This window comes from Pezoporus flaviventris, unplaced genomic scaffold (genome assembly GCF_033815535.1).
Source record: "Pezoporus flaviventris isolate CSIRO_AGI_PZ_B2104156 unplaced genomic scaffold, CSIRO_AGI_Pfla_v1 ptg000009l, whole genome shotgun sequence".
Taxonomy (NCBI): domain Eukaryota; kingdom Metazoa; phylum Chordata; class Aves; order Psittaciformes; family Psittacidae; genus Pezoporus; species Pezoporus flaviventris.
The window spans coordinates 5,057,663-5,071,868 of NW_026892557.1; the positions used below are offsets into that span (position 1 = coordinate 5,057,663).

Sequence of the window (14,206 nt, forward strand, 5' to 3'; positions counted from 1 at the left end):
ACAGTTTATTTCCTCATACCAGAGTAGCTTCCCCCCATCCCACTGCAGCCTAGGCTCTGGGTAGCAGGGTAGAGACTCTAAAACTCATGAGGCAGCAGAGCTTTCTTTTCGCACTCTAAGCAAGCTACTAGCATTGCAAAGATAACCTGCTAGAACCACAGGTCAGCCAGCCCTTTGCTGATGCACATCACCCACAACACATACACAATGCAGAGACAGAAAATGAGAGCATAAAATCTGAGTATAAAAAAGTACAAAATAAGAGTATAAACCAGCATTTTGCTACTACAGCTCTAATTCTCTTTCCTACAGCTGCGAACCAACCTTCAATTCACTACCTCAAAAGAGCTGAAGAACGTAAGACTGACCTTAAAGAAGGTGAGGAACCTCCTGGCTCCTGAGCCAGCAGAGAAGACTCCACATGCGGCGAACCTTCCTCTGAGCAGAGCCTGAACCTTCTGGAAGGAGCACAGAGGTGCCTACACAGCATCAGTGATTTGACCAATTAAGGTGAGTGCCACTAGCAGGATTCAATTTAGCTCATCAGGGCTGGGGCTGGGTGGGGTCTAGCATCAGGGCACCCAGGTGGTGGTGGGCAGCACTGAGTGTGGTACAACACAGCTGCTCCTCTCTGCTTCCTTGTGAGCTGCGCAGCAAATACAAGGGATCACACCTTTGCAATAGAGGGAATTCCTTCACAGATGTGCCCGTGCTCAAGGGGCAGGAGATGAAATCGTTGCCGTGGATGTTTTCCAAGGATACTGACTAACCGGGTAGATTCCTATTGTGTGTTCCAGGAATATGCAGTGAAACAGCTCAGCTCACCGAATCTGAAGACAGAAAATGAATTAATATCAGGTGGTCCATTAATAACTCCCAGTGATGTGTAAAGCTTGTCTTGTATCATATTACAAGTTACACCTACAAAGCCCTCCCCATATGCTTACAGTTCTTTGGAAGATGCAACTATGGCAGCACTGGTGAACACAGATCTTGTCTCACAGGTGAATTAGCTGTTAAGCATCCCAAAGGGTCTACATTTAATAGTCGTTACATTTCCACTGCTTAACTCTTCTGTTTGCAGTAACTGCATGTTTCATAAAGACTGAACTTCCTCATGCATTCTGTGGAAACACATCAAACATAACTCATGTCAGTCGACCTGCTGACATTTCTATTTCCAGAAGAGAGCAGGAACAGTGAAAGAAACCCCAACCCAAGTCTTTCCCAGCACACTCTGATGTATAGGATGTGACATAAGGGTGCAAAAACTTTTGGCAAACCCAGGGACTTGAAATTGCTCTGCTCTGTTTTGCTGTGGCAGGAGTTTCAATGCAGTGCACTTTGCTTAGAACTGACACAAAAGAACAGTCACCTTGAGTGTGTTACAGGGAAGAACAAAACAATTTCCCAGACAAAAATTCACTGAGTTCAGCACACTGCTTATAGGTTACAGTGAACAGAAGCGTTTGATGTACTTGATGCTTTCTGGCTACCAGGGAACCTTTGAAGGGCCCCACACAGGAGGGAGGTGGCAGTGATGAGGTGGCAGGTACATGCTACAGAGAGGTGAAAGGGGACAGAACTTTATTTCCCTTTTTACAACACAATTTGCTGGGCTCTGTGTATTTCCCTGGGCCCCATGGGAGCAGACAGCAGCAGAGCAGGACACAAGCACGGCGGTCTGTCCGTGGATCTGTAGGGTGATGGCCCCAGGTCCCAGCACTCACCCGCACAGACGGTGCTTCCAAAGGGCTTGCTCCTTACACAGGGTACCACTGCAGAGGCTGTGGAAGGGGCTGTTGTGAAGGTGATGCCCTCTTGCAGCCCCCTTAAATAGAGCAGTGTCTCTTGGGGGGCTGCTCCCCCTGTCAGGCACCCTTCAGGCTGGGGCAGACAGTGCCTCTCCATCAGAACAAATGACTTTCTGGAAGGTCACAGGACCTGCAATGTAACTTTATCTGCTTTATTCCCCATGCACTGGTGCAAAGAGGAGAAGCCTGCTCGTGGCAGGGGGCTGGAACTGGATGGTATCTAGGGTCCTTCCAACCCAAACCAGTCTGGGATTCTTTAATTCTATGGTTTGCATTGAAAGCATCTCACCTGCGCACCCTCATCTCCACACTGTCCCCAGCAGAACTGCCTCAGAAGCCACTTGCCACATGTCCCAGCGCTTGGGACTCATCACCTTCCTCAGAAGTGCAGCTTTTGACACAATGCCTGTTGTCTCTGCGGGCAGGAGTGCATTGCAAAACCCTGTCTGTAAGTCTGAGCAGTGAGGACGTCCTGTGCGTGCTGATGCTAACACTGCCTCCTTATACATTCTTCCTTTTTCTCTTCCCTCTCTTCCTAATGAAATCTTTCCATATTATTAATGGCCAGGGTGGATCTACAGCGTGTGCTCCTTCCAGGATTTTCTTGTTTGCTGTAGTCTTCACATTTTCCAGTTCATTTCCTATTTTCCTGCCCTAAAACTGCTGCCAAAAACATCCCCAAAGCACATTCTGGTACTTGCACAGAAAAAAAAACAACATTTGGGAATATACATTTGATCCAGACTCTTGCAAATCAGTGGCAATTTTACCCCAAATAGGAGTCATTTTCATAAGCTGCTGATGGTTCTTCAGGTGAGCTTTTAGCTCATTTACCATGCAGATGCATTTCAGTCACTACAATGGGGAACATCATTTATGTTAAATTAGTAGTCCAGGAACATTCAGCCAAAACATAAAGACTGGACTTAGGACAGGCTATTTAACCAGCGATGAAATGATCAGGAATGAAATTTATGAACTGGATTTATGCCTAGATACTCTAAATGACACTAACTCTCATCATTAAAGAAGAAACAGGTAACCAAGAAAACGTTCCTCACTCGTGGACTGGAATATTAGAAACAAAAGTGGCTACGTAATCCCCCATGGAAAGAATTGGTTCGGTTCCATGTAATCCCTCACCAGAAAAGTTGAAACATTACAAACTCCACTGATATTAGAGCTCAAGTGCATGGTGGTGCCAATTGGAACGGGTTGGGAGTTGGGGAATTCCTTAGGACATTCAAGGAGAAAAAAATGTGAAGTAATTTCACAGATTATTGTTGTGTTTAATCCCTTCTCTGGCTCCTGGAAGAAAATCCTCACACATTTAGTCACTCGTGGTATGGATGCCTCTCGGTAAACATAAACTGACAATAGAAGTGGCTGAACATCTCTGAGTATCTGATCAGGCAAAGTGGAGCACCTGGAAGTTGGTACCTTTGACTTGACCTATTTCTGCTTTTACATATCCTAGGAACATTTTTGGTTGTTCACTTCTTGCAGCCTTCACACATGACTTTCTAATAACAAAAATAATACCTAATAAAAATGTCTTTAATCTTGTATTTAAGTTTCACAGAATTGGAATTGATGCTCAGGAAGATAAACGCCCACATTCACTTTCACTGATAAGCATAAAGAAGACAATTAAATTAGGAACATAGGCCCAAAAAATCTTCAGTAAAAGGAGAGTGATAGAAGCCCAGCAGCCCGTAGGTAGGTGAAATCTCTCTCTCCACTGTTTATCTTAACTCTTGTTTAAAGTTACTTGCTTTAGCTGTGAACGGTTAGATGGGATGAATCCATGTCCTGGTGACTTGCCTGTGATAGATCTGGAAACAAAACCTCCAAGAGGACAAGCTGGAGGTTATCCAGGTACTCTGGGGATGCAGGGATCCATTCCTCCCCTCATAGGTCTCCCATCGGTTAAAAAAAAACACTTTCAAAGTCAATCCACTGAATACAGAGGATTTAAAACGGCGAAGCTGAAATCAGCATCTGCACTGTTGTCTGGGATACTTTAAAAGTCCATGATTTCTTCCTCTGGGGGCACGTGCTTCTAGGAAATCCATATTACTTTGGCTGAAAGACAGTACTGTAGGGATGTCACCAGACCACCAGTACCGCTTAACAGCTCTTCTGTGTTGTTCTGAGAAATACTGTTTTCTGTAGGAATTCAGGAATGACCCATAGAAACAACTTTGGCAGTGCATGTATTTCCCTTTGGATTTGTCAGGATAGCAAAGGATTCAAAGAGCTGAATCTTTCCAAATCATCTCAGCTCATCTGCGTTACAAGGGCTAAGTGGCTCTCCAGTGGTTCCTTGCTTAGTCTGGAGCTCTGACATTACCAGGGATCCAACATGTCTTGAGAAGCGCAGGGAGAGTCGTATTTTCTGACACCATCAAATTCCCTTCCCTGTCCTCAGTGAGAGACTCATTGCAAAACCAAGCAGTGAATCCTCAAAGGCTGCAAGGCCAGACAAACTAAGGCAGATGTTCAGGACTTTGGGATAGGGAGGATGTGGCTGAGCCTTCACAATAAACAGAATCCAAGCTGACTGCAAACCAGTGGGGGGGTTGCAAACCTGCAGCCTTTCCTGGGGCCTGCAAGCAGCATCCTCTGCTCAGATGACTTTCCCAGCTAGATCCACGCTGCTCAGCACATTCCCATTGCACAGTCCTGAAAAATACAAAGGAGGACAGGGTGAGCCAGTGGCCATTTCCACCTGCCCGTTTCCCTTTGCTAAAACAGTGAGGAGATTCTTTCTTCTGCTTTGTGTGCAAAGCTCCACAGGTTGCTCTGCAGGGTGCAGGGCAGACACTAAAGTGTGCTCCCTCTTCTATGGAGGCTGCTCAGCCATGTTAATGCTCAGCTCAATTTGCTCATTCAAGAACTAGGGGTACCAAGTGGCCCAAGCATCATGCTAAAAGAGCTCTCCTGCTTGCACGGAGCTGTTCTATGTGTCCATGCCCAGCATAGCAACTGGGCCTACAGACACACCATCAGGAAGAGGACCTACAGGATGGATGCTTTGAACAGTCACAGCTTCTACCAGCTCTTACTGTAGTCATAGAGACACTGCCCTTAGAGAAATCAGAATCAATTTAGGCACCTAATACTGGGATGTCTGTAAGTGAATTGGTTTTGAATTAATTGAGTAAAACAAGGCAGTGAAGCCCCATGTAACGTGTTGGTGTGGAACCGCTGCAGCCCTGGGGAGGGAACGACAATGCATATTTTACGCTGTGAATTTTTTATTAAGGGAGGGATTTTTCTGTTTTTTTATTATTGAATATGAATATTTTACACGTCCAAGTTCAGAACAATGCTTTTTTTGGCTGCCTCTGCACTTTTCATGGTTGTGTACCCTTGCATTGCATAACTGAGAGAGATCCATTTACACACAGGGGGAAAGGGGACTAATGAATCTCAGCAAAGCCAACTTTACTGTGTGTGAAAAAAAGCACTCTGAAGTTTTCCAAATAAAAAAATATATATACATATATAAAATACTTGTATGGAATGGCTTAATAAAATCAGTGTGTGTGTGTGGGTGCATGTGTTCCTGGGGGCATGTGGATAATGACTACAGAGCTACACCTTATACCACCTCTGCTGGGAAAAGCTCTGGAATGTTCTTACTCCTTCACATCAAACCCCTCACATTCAGGTACTCACCTGGATGTTTCCAAAGTTGGAGAAATGGAGGTGTGCCTGCCCGTTGCTCTGTCAATGAACTGATGGAGCTGCCCACACCCACCTGCAGGGCTGGTATTTGCCTTTGGTAGCACCATTACCCTTTCTGGCTACTTCCAAATGTCTGCAGAGCTTGTTTTCTCACCCACCTCTGCAGGCTGCCTTCAGCAGGCTCTCAGACTTACAAGTGGAAGGTGTCCCTGTCCATGGCACAGGGCTGGAGCTAGATGGTCTTTAAGGTCCCTTCCAACCCAAACCATTCTGATTCTCAGGCATTCCAGGTTGGTTCTCTGGGTCTTTTGAGATTACTTCTGCTCTGTACAGCCACATTAATGAGAATCTTTAACAACCCCCACGCTCATCAAGCAGCTCTTGGCTTTGTCAGTGGCCAAATGCATGCACTGATCTGCTGGCATCACTTCATTCTGACCGTGGATGGGGAAAAAATGCCTCCTTTACCTGGGCAGTTTGGGTCTGACCTTGCTTGCAGAGCCTGCCATGGCAAGACCACAAGTGCAGCACTTCTGTATCGTGGGGCCTCTGTGTGCCGTGCCCCGAGCATCGCCCCGCCTGGGGAAACAAAGGAGCTCATTTCCCTGCCTTCCCCCGTGCCCTGCTGCAAAGATGCACTTGGCACTCTCTATCCAGCTGCTTTCAGAACAAGCTGCCCATCACCACCCTCCTGGAGACCTGCGATCTGCAAGGCAGGGGTGAGGGCACCTTCTGCAGCAAGTGTGCTCACACAGCTCAGCAGGACGAGGGCAGGGGCCAGGAGATCTGAATAATAAAGGTAATAATTATTTGCCAAGTGTATATTTGAACCCGGCCTTTTTATTGTGCACATGATAACAAGGAGGAGAGGGAGAAAGCAAGAGCTCTTGTACAGTTCTTGAGAGCCTGCAACCAAAAATGGGCAGGGTGACAAGCAGCACATTGTTTTGGGTAATCAGTGTGCATTGTCGCAGGCTGACATGACTGCATACCAATAAAACCCTGAAATTCACAGGGAATGGGCAAAGTGCAAATGATGAATTGTCTGACATTTAACAGAAAATAAAGAGCTGCTGCTGGATTGAAACTTAAAAGAGACTTGGGGAGGGAGGAATGAAATTACCAGGAAGTGCTGGTTTTGGCTGGGATAGAGTTAATTTTTTACATGGCTGGTATGGGGCTGTGATTTGGATTTGTGCTGAAAACATAGGGATGCTTCCGTTATCCCTGAGCAGTGCTTATACCGACTTAAGGCCTTTTCTACTCCTCAACTCACCCCACCAGCAGGTAGGCCGGGGTGGAGGGGACACAAGGAGTTTTAATTCCAGAACTAACCACTGGTAAATCCAGGAATTAACTCAGGCCCTGCAGCCAGTCCTATATTCACCAAACAAGTATTACTTTCTTGAGGCTCGAAAGATCCCAGGCATTTACAATTTAAATCCTCTTTATCCACAGGACAGGTAGAGCATAGGGGGAAATACATCAGGTGAAAGATCACTGCAATTCATATTCCATGGCATGAAGGCCAAGGGAATAAGGTCTCAAATGATGAAGACCTCAGAACTCTTCAAAGTGAAAATGAAATACAAATGGAGTAATGAATTTCCAGCTCCCTGTGCAGCAATGGAAATACAAGGTGACCAAGAGACTGAAGAGGCTGATTAAAGTCTACAGTCATGGAACATGTGCCAACTTCTGCTATCTTGTTGCGTGTCCTTGAGCAAAGTCATGCCTAAGAGGTAAATGGGAACAGCCAGGCCAAACCAGCACCGTGGGTGTTACATACCTTTAATAATGGGTTGTTGAATGATTTTCATCTGGGAGGAGCTGAACCAGGTCCTGTGATGTAAAACAAGTTTGGTATCACTGAACCCATCCTGGAGTACATCAGGCAATATCTTGCTCTGCAAGGGTGACATCTCATTAAAGCACACAGAGAGCTCTGCTAGGTGTCACTCTCCGAACAGGTTTTGTCTCTGCATCTGGCTTTGCAGTTATCCTGCCCTTTGCTTCTCTTTCCTCCTCCCTGACACCACCCCCAAGTTGCAGTGTTCACTCAGGTCCCCTCTGCTTTCCAGCACTCTGGCTTTTGCATTGTTATTTGCATTAGATTATTGGAGCAGGAGTCTAAACACTGAAGTTACTGCAGATCCCTCCTCAGATGGAAGTCAGTGAGCTGTGAAGTATTTAAACTGTCTACAGTTGTACCTCGTTTGTTTACACATTTCCAGCAGGCTGCTAAAAGGTAACACACTGTAACAGAGGAAAGATCCAACACTGCTGAGTCTGATTTCATAACAGCTCAAAAGTGCTCTGAACACTTGCTTTAACTCAATGGGGTAACGCAGAGCTCAACCTTCTGAAGCCTTAGGGCCCAAATGGAGCAGGAAAGCTGCGTGCTTTTCTCCAGGCTCCTTGCTTTATGCTTTCACTCTGGTCACTGGGAAAAGCAGGGTAGGTGGGTCTCAGTGCGGTCACCCACAAACCATCCCCTGCTCCCCCTGTCCTCTGTATCCAGGTCTTTCAGCCCATTTTTCCACTTGCCTGCTGAGGAAGTGCTCCAGGGCTCGGGGGACAACTGAACAGGGAGGTAGATGTGGCTCCCTTGTAAATGTCGTGTAGAGAAGGAAGAGTTTGTTGTGATTCCTCAAAGGGCAGCGAGAGGAGGTGGCAGAGGACTGATCAGTCCCAAGGCAGCAGAGGGCATCAATGAGTTTGAAGATTCATCTCCGGAGCTGCATGAAAATAGCCAGACACTGTACTGAATTAACAGGAGAGATTGCAGCTCTCTTCCCTGTTTTCATGTTAGTCTTGGGCAAATCCAACAATACACAATGATATTCAACAATGTATCAATCATAGTGCTAATCAGTTTCACAAATGACGAGATTTCTACCCCCTGCCTGGATGCAGTGCAGGTATTTGCAGGTGTGGATAAAGATGATCTCTGCAAATGCATCGTTTTCAAGTAGTTTCTTTGAGTGCAAATTTCAGTGCTGAAAATTCACACCTTTGTTATGAATTCCGTAGGTCCCTTTGGAAACCAAACCCGTCAGCCACGATATTTATGACAGTTAAGCTTATTTGGCGTAGTTATTTATAAATACTGAGCCCAGCAATGCAGATTTGCTTAGTAATTCAAGCAAACACTTGCAGGACTGTCACTCTCCCTGGCTCTCAGTGACAAGGTAGAGGAATAACTCTTAAAACACTCAGCTTTTCCCTAAGAGAACCAGTGTCAGGTAGGGACCAATGCCTCCACCTTCTCTTAGATGTCCGACATCAAAATGTTCCTTCAGAAGTCCCCTACAGATAAACTCAAATAGGTACCTTTCACCTTGGGCTCTCTGATTAACTTACTAATTTCAATTAACGTTATACTAAGTTGTGTAAATGCAGTCTCACATAGTCCTTATGCTAGAATATTAGGGAAACCTCACAGGTGGACAATGTTACATGTGACATGACACAGCAAATCACATGGCCAGTAATAGCACAGAGCTTCTAGGTCTAAGAGCTCTACTTTAACAGCCAAATCAACTTAGAGAATCACAGAGCTTATCTTCACTTCATGAGCAAACCCAAACGTAGAAATTGAGGCCCCTCTGCTCTTCCAGGGCTGCTACAGGAGATCTCCAGCACGATGGTGAAGGGTCAGCAATACCCTCGAGCCCTCTGTTTCTCCATCAGAGGTCTCTTTGCACTCCCTGGATGTTTATGGTGCATGGCAAGGAGCCAGCCCCACGGGCAGGGAATGGAGGTGGCTTGTTCTCAAGTGTTTAAAAGTCTGACAAACTGTTTGCAGCTCTAGCAGGGATCAACACGTTTCCAGAATTAAACCCCAACATTTTTGGATAGCAAAAGGGCTCTGAACAAGGGCTCTTTTTCCCACCCAATGCACAAGAGACCTTTCTTTAGTAAGCTATGAAGTCACGTACTATAAATCAATTATTTTTGTACTGATTTATTACCTGCTCTGCAGCAGTTCAGATTGGCACTCAAAAACAAACCCTGGATGGTTGCTCCTTGAATGTTCAGAAGCATTTTCTCTGGAGTACTGTGGCTCCAACCTCGTAATAGTCTTCCTTGGTAACCCACATGTTCCTAAATGCTCTTAAGCTGGCCAGGATGGAAGCACCAACCCACACGGAATACACCCGATCTTGTGGTGAAATGATCTTGACACGAGCTGGGCTGGGAACTCCTGCCTGGAGCTCCTTCCAGAGCCTCTCCTTGAAGCCTTGGAACAGAGTCGATCCACCCGACAGCAGCACGTTCCTCTGGATGCTGGGCTGGATGTCGCTGTGGCACTTGGAGCAGCTCTGGAGGACCATCACCCCAACCCCTGGCCCTGTGATTTCTGCCTCCGCAGGCACAAAGAGCGCTTCGGGAGCTCGGAATAGCTGGTCTCCTGCCTCAACAGCCCTCCCGTCAGGGAGAACGTACCTGCGCAGGAGTTTTGCAGGCTCCGCATGCATCTTCTGGCTGGGATCTAACACAACATAACACAGCTTCTCCTTAATATCCCTGACAATCTCTCTCTCTGCTGTGCTTACGAAGGAGTTCCCAGTCTCCAAGAGGAGCCTTGTGAGGTATTTGGTTACACCTCTGCCTGCAAAATCCAGCCTGGTGGTGCTATGGAGCAGGTAATGGCCTTCGTAGACAGGGACGGTGACGGTGACACCATCGCCACTGTCCAGCACCAGTCCCGTGGTGCGGGCAGAGGCGTACAGGGCCATCAGTGCCGCCAGGGTCACAAACAAGGCAGGCACCTGGAGGCTCTCGAACATCATCTCAGCCATTTTCTCTCGATGGGACAAAGGGTTGAGAGGGGCCTCGGTCAGCAGCACCGGCATCTCGCTCGGTTTCAGTTTGAGCTCCTGTTCGTACAGGTACCTCCAAATCTTCTCCATGTCATCCCAGGATGTAACCAACCCATTTTCCATTGGGTAAGTAAAAGACAAAACGCCCCTTTTGAACTGGGCTTCCTCCCCAATATACCGGTCCTTACGACTTGCCCCAAACATGACAGGTTTGAATTTGGGGTACCCCACAACAGTGAAAATAACCGAGCGGGGAACCTGTTCCCACGACAGACCAGCCTTACACTGCCCAGACCCTATGTCAAAAATCACCGCACGGCTCCCTGCCATCACAGAGTCAGGTGTCCTGTGCAGGACAGGTGCTGTCCTGGCCAGTGGCTACTGGCAGAGAACATTCTAGATCCCCCAGCCTAGAGGTACCACCCCACCGAGCTCACAATCACTGTAGCTGCACCGGCAACACCACTTCCTCTGGGGAGCATTTTGATTCAGTATGAAACTGGGTGTTCCTGCTTCCCAGACAAATTAAGGCAGAGAATCAATGGATTTATTCAGACCCCCAGGCACAGAGGAGGGCCGGTTACAGTAATTGCATTTGCATTGATTTATATTTGGATTCTGTTTAGGGTTTTGCTGGGTTTCTAAAGGAAACGTTTTCAATGAGGTAAAAAATAACGTGAGAGCCAGTTTTAGAACAGAAACCCCAGGTACCTCGAAGACCTCAGAGGGAAGATCTCCCAGCAGAGGAGGTATGCTACTCCTCACGTGCCTCCAAGGCAGGCTGCGAGTCCATTAGGGAGTAACTGCATCCCTGTGATATGCGTGCACCTGTAACCTCTGCCCAGGGGAAGGGGGATGATAAACACTAAAATCCTCATTGCTTAAGCTTTTAATGTTTGATTTTCACACAGAGTGCGTCAGCCAGTGAACACACAAACGGCTGCAGCCCCTTTCAGGTCACTGAGCTCTCAGCAGGGCTCCTTGCTCATGTGTTGCTGTAGCAAGCCCTTCACTTGATGGTCTCCTTAAAAGCACTTGCGGTGAATGACAGCAGCCCCAAATTCCCTGTAATTGTTCACGGTGACCCACATTTGTCGGAACGACGTCAGGCAGGTGAGGATGGAGGCCCCAATCCACACGCAGTACTTCCTCTCAGGGGGTGCGATGATCCTCACAAACATGCCAGAAGGCACTTGCAGCTTCATCTCCTTCAGGATCCGTTCCTCCAGGCCAGGGAAGAGCGTGGACCCCCCTGAGAGGAGGATATTGCCATAAAGACTCCTGCGCACGTCGATGTCGCACGTCATGATGCTGTTGAAGATCATTTTGTGCACGCCGGGAGCTTCCACTCCAATGTTTGCAGGCATGAAAAGGGTCTCTGGTGCACGGAAGCGCTGGGTGCCTATCTGGATGATAGTGTTGTCAGGCAGTCTGTACTCCCTCATGAGCTCTTCTGGCTTTGCTTTCATCTCTTGGACGGGGTCTAAAGCTACGTAGCACAACTTCTCTTTGATGTCTCTGACAATCTCCCTTTCAGCCGTGCTGACAAAAGTGTGTCCGCTCTCCAAAAGCAGCTTCATAAAGTATTTGGTGATATCCCGGCCAGCAATATCCAGCCTGGAGACAGCATGGGGTAAACAGTATCCTTCATATATGGGGACAGTGTGGGTGACACCATCTCCGCTGTCCACGACCATCCCAGTGACACGGGCTGATGCATAGAGTGCCAGGGTCGCCTGGACTGCAATGTACATGGCCGGTACCTTGAAGCTTTCAAACATGATCTCTGTCATTTTCTCCCTGTTCTGCAGAGGATTGAGGGGGGCTTCAGTCAGCAGCACTGGCCTTTCACAGGGCTTGATTCTCAGCTCGTACTCATACACATGTCTCCAGATCCTTTCCATATCATCCCAGGACGTAACTATGCCATGGTCAATTGGATAATTCAAAGACAGGACCCCCCGTTTGGACTGAGCTTCTTCTCCAATGTAACATTCTTTCTGCCCAGCTCCCAGCATTGTAGCTTTGACTTTAGAGCGCCCAACAATCGCTGTAAAAACAGACCTTGGGCCGCTGTCCCCTGCGATACCTGCTTTGAACAGCCCAGACCCATTGTCAAAGATTACAGCCGGAACATCCAAAACGCTGGGGTCAAACATTCTTCGCAGAGCTCTCTTTGTCCATTCCCCTTTTACAGGCTGGTGCACCCATTGCTAGAGACACCCTCTCAGGGCTGCACAACGTGCTGTTTCCAACACCCCTCCACCTCACAGTGCCTCGTGATGCAATAATACATTTCCCCTGACACTGCCTATGGCCAGAGCAGCTTTACCACGATTCCAGCCACGACCATCAATTCACTGACTCTCATCCATGTCATGCCCTATGAATGTATCCCTGCAATGAGCCCGAGAGCATTTTTTCCTTGGAATAGAAGAACATGTATTGCAAATACCTGCATGACAATAATTAAACCTTTCATAGTGCCCCTGGCTTAGCTAAGACTCTACAAACATTTCCAAGGGTTGGTGAAGATGAGGACAACTGTGCCTCCTGTAAGCATTAACTGAATTACCAGTTTGCTTTTGTGAAGAACATCTGCACTGGAAGCAGACCTTGTTCAACCGAATCCTTTCTGATCCTTTAAAGGGAACTCCCAAGAGACTTTTAAATCATTAGAACTAGTTTGCCTCTCCTTATGGCATTCTGGCATCTTTCCCCCATCCTTCTTACTTCATTTAAAGACTATTTTTTGATGGAATCACACAAGTGAAATAATTTCTGTTTCTTGGTGGTTTGAAAAACCCCAGCAGCTTTGAACAATGCTTATGGTACCTTCTAGTGCAAAGAAATCCCTTCCTGTAATGAATCTATATCCTAGGCTGCTGACAAGCTGACCTGCCTGCAAATAAACAGACATGCAGATGTCTTCCTTCCCTGCTTTCCTTTTCCATTCAGCACTTTGCTGAGAAGAACAAACTGGTTTTTGGAAGTTAGTGCAAAAGGATTACAAATATCCTGGATCTTTACAACTGATCCCCTTTCCCATCTAATTGCTTGTTGGTGTTTTATAACTTTGCTTCAGGAGACTTCCCAAAGAAGGAAATTTCTGCAGCTCTGAATCCGATGGGATCTGACAATCCAAATCCCTCTACTGAGAAAATTCCCTTATAAAAAAAATAAATAAATCCCTACAGAAGTTCAGTTGAATCCTTGGCTGCCAGAGTTTAATTGCTTCTCCTTGTGGCTTTAAATCCAGGGCAGCTTCAAAGCAAGGGTGGCTTCTATTAAACTTAATTACTTTTTCCTGCAGCTCGCATGGCAGAGGTGCCAGCTACTAAATGAAAGTGAGTTTGAATCGGAGGCAGATTCCAAACAAAGACAGATATTAAGGAGAAATTTGAAATGTAAGCAAATGATCTCCTTGTACAGAGATGGTTCTGCCCCTAATGAACTCCGAAATAAGAAAGCCAAGGGATCAGCTCTGTGCAAGTCCTTTCCATTCTGCTTCGGTTCCAGACACGTTTGGGTTAAATTCCACTCTATCCATTTTAGCAATTTCTCTAATCCTCTTAATATTTGTGTACGTATATTTCAGTGTGTGGCACACTTGTTTTCATGCATGCTTCTATATTAATGTCAACAGGTGTCCCAATCATTTAAGAGGTTGTTATATGCATCACACTAGAAGCCCTATTTAATCCTGCGTGGTCTGCATGCGGCTGACAGCGAAGCACTCCCTTTTGAACACAGTGTTGAGCATTAGAACAAGGGAATATTGACTGGGATGATTAAATGGCAGTTGAAACCAGAGGCAGGAATGTCTATCTGTTCCCTCAGATTGCTTCTGTCATAAATCACCTTAAAAAGGGC

General features: G+C 46.7%; 3 protein-coding genes across 4 annotated transcripts in view; all 3 read right to left on the minus strand.

Annotated features, from left to right (window-relative positions):
- Positions 1 to 917, minus strand: part of PRDM16 (PR/SET domain 16) — a 273,952-nt gene extending 273,035 nt beyond the window's left edge. The window contains exon 1 of one of the 2 annotated variants that reach the window (XM_061450426.1): positions 369 to 917. The gene's annotated coding sequence lies outside the window, so the exon portion shown is untranslated. The remainder of the gene's footprint in view (positions 1 to 368) is intronic. The other variant, XM_061450425.1, reaches the window with a different exon arrangement.
- Positions 918 to 9,460: 8,543 nt separating this feature from the next.
- Positions 9,461 to 11,071, minus strand: LOC133267795 (uncharacterized). The gene has a single exon (XM_061450408.1). It carries the CDS (start codon positions 10,661 to 10,663, stop codon positions 9,545 to 9,547), a length of 1,119 nt encoding a protein of 372 aa, XP_061306392.1. The 5' UTR covers positions 10,664 to 11,071; the 3' UTR covers positions 9,461 to 9,544.
- A 133-nt stretch (positions 11,072 to 11,204) lies between these two features.
- LOC133267794 (uncharacterized) lies at positions 11,205 to 13,521 on the minus strand. The gene has a single exon (XM_061450407.1). It carries the CDS (start codon positions 12,490 to 12,492, stop codon positions 11,359 to 11,361), a length of 1,134 nt encoding a protein of 377 aa, XP_061306391.1. The 5' UTR covers positions 12,493 to 13,521; the 3' UTR covers positions 11,205 to 11,358.
- Positions 13,522 to 14,206: the final 685 nt, after the last annotated feature.

What these genes read in the sequence shown, in the direction of transcription:
- LOC133267795 (XM_061450408.1), bottom strand. Translation starts at nt 10,663, where the DNA reads ATGGCAGGGAGCCGTGCGGTGATTTTTGACATAGGGTCTGGGCAGTGT.
- LOC133267794 (XM_061450407.1), bottom strand. Translation starts at nt 12,492, where the DNA reads ATGTTTGACCCCAGCGTTTTGGATGTTCCGGCTGTAATCTTTGACAAT.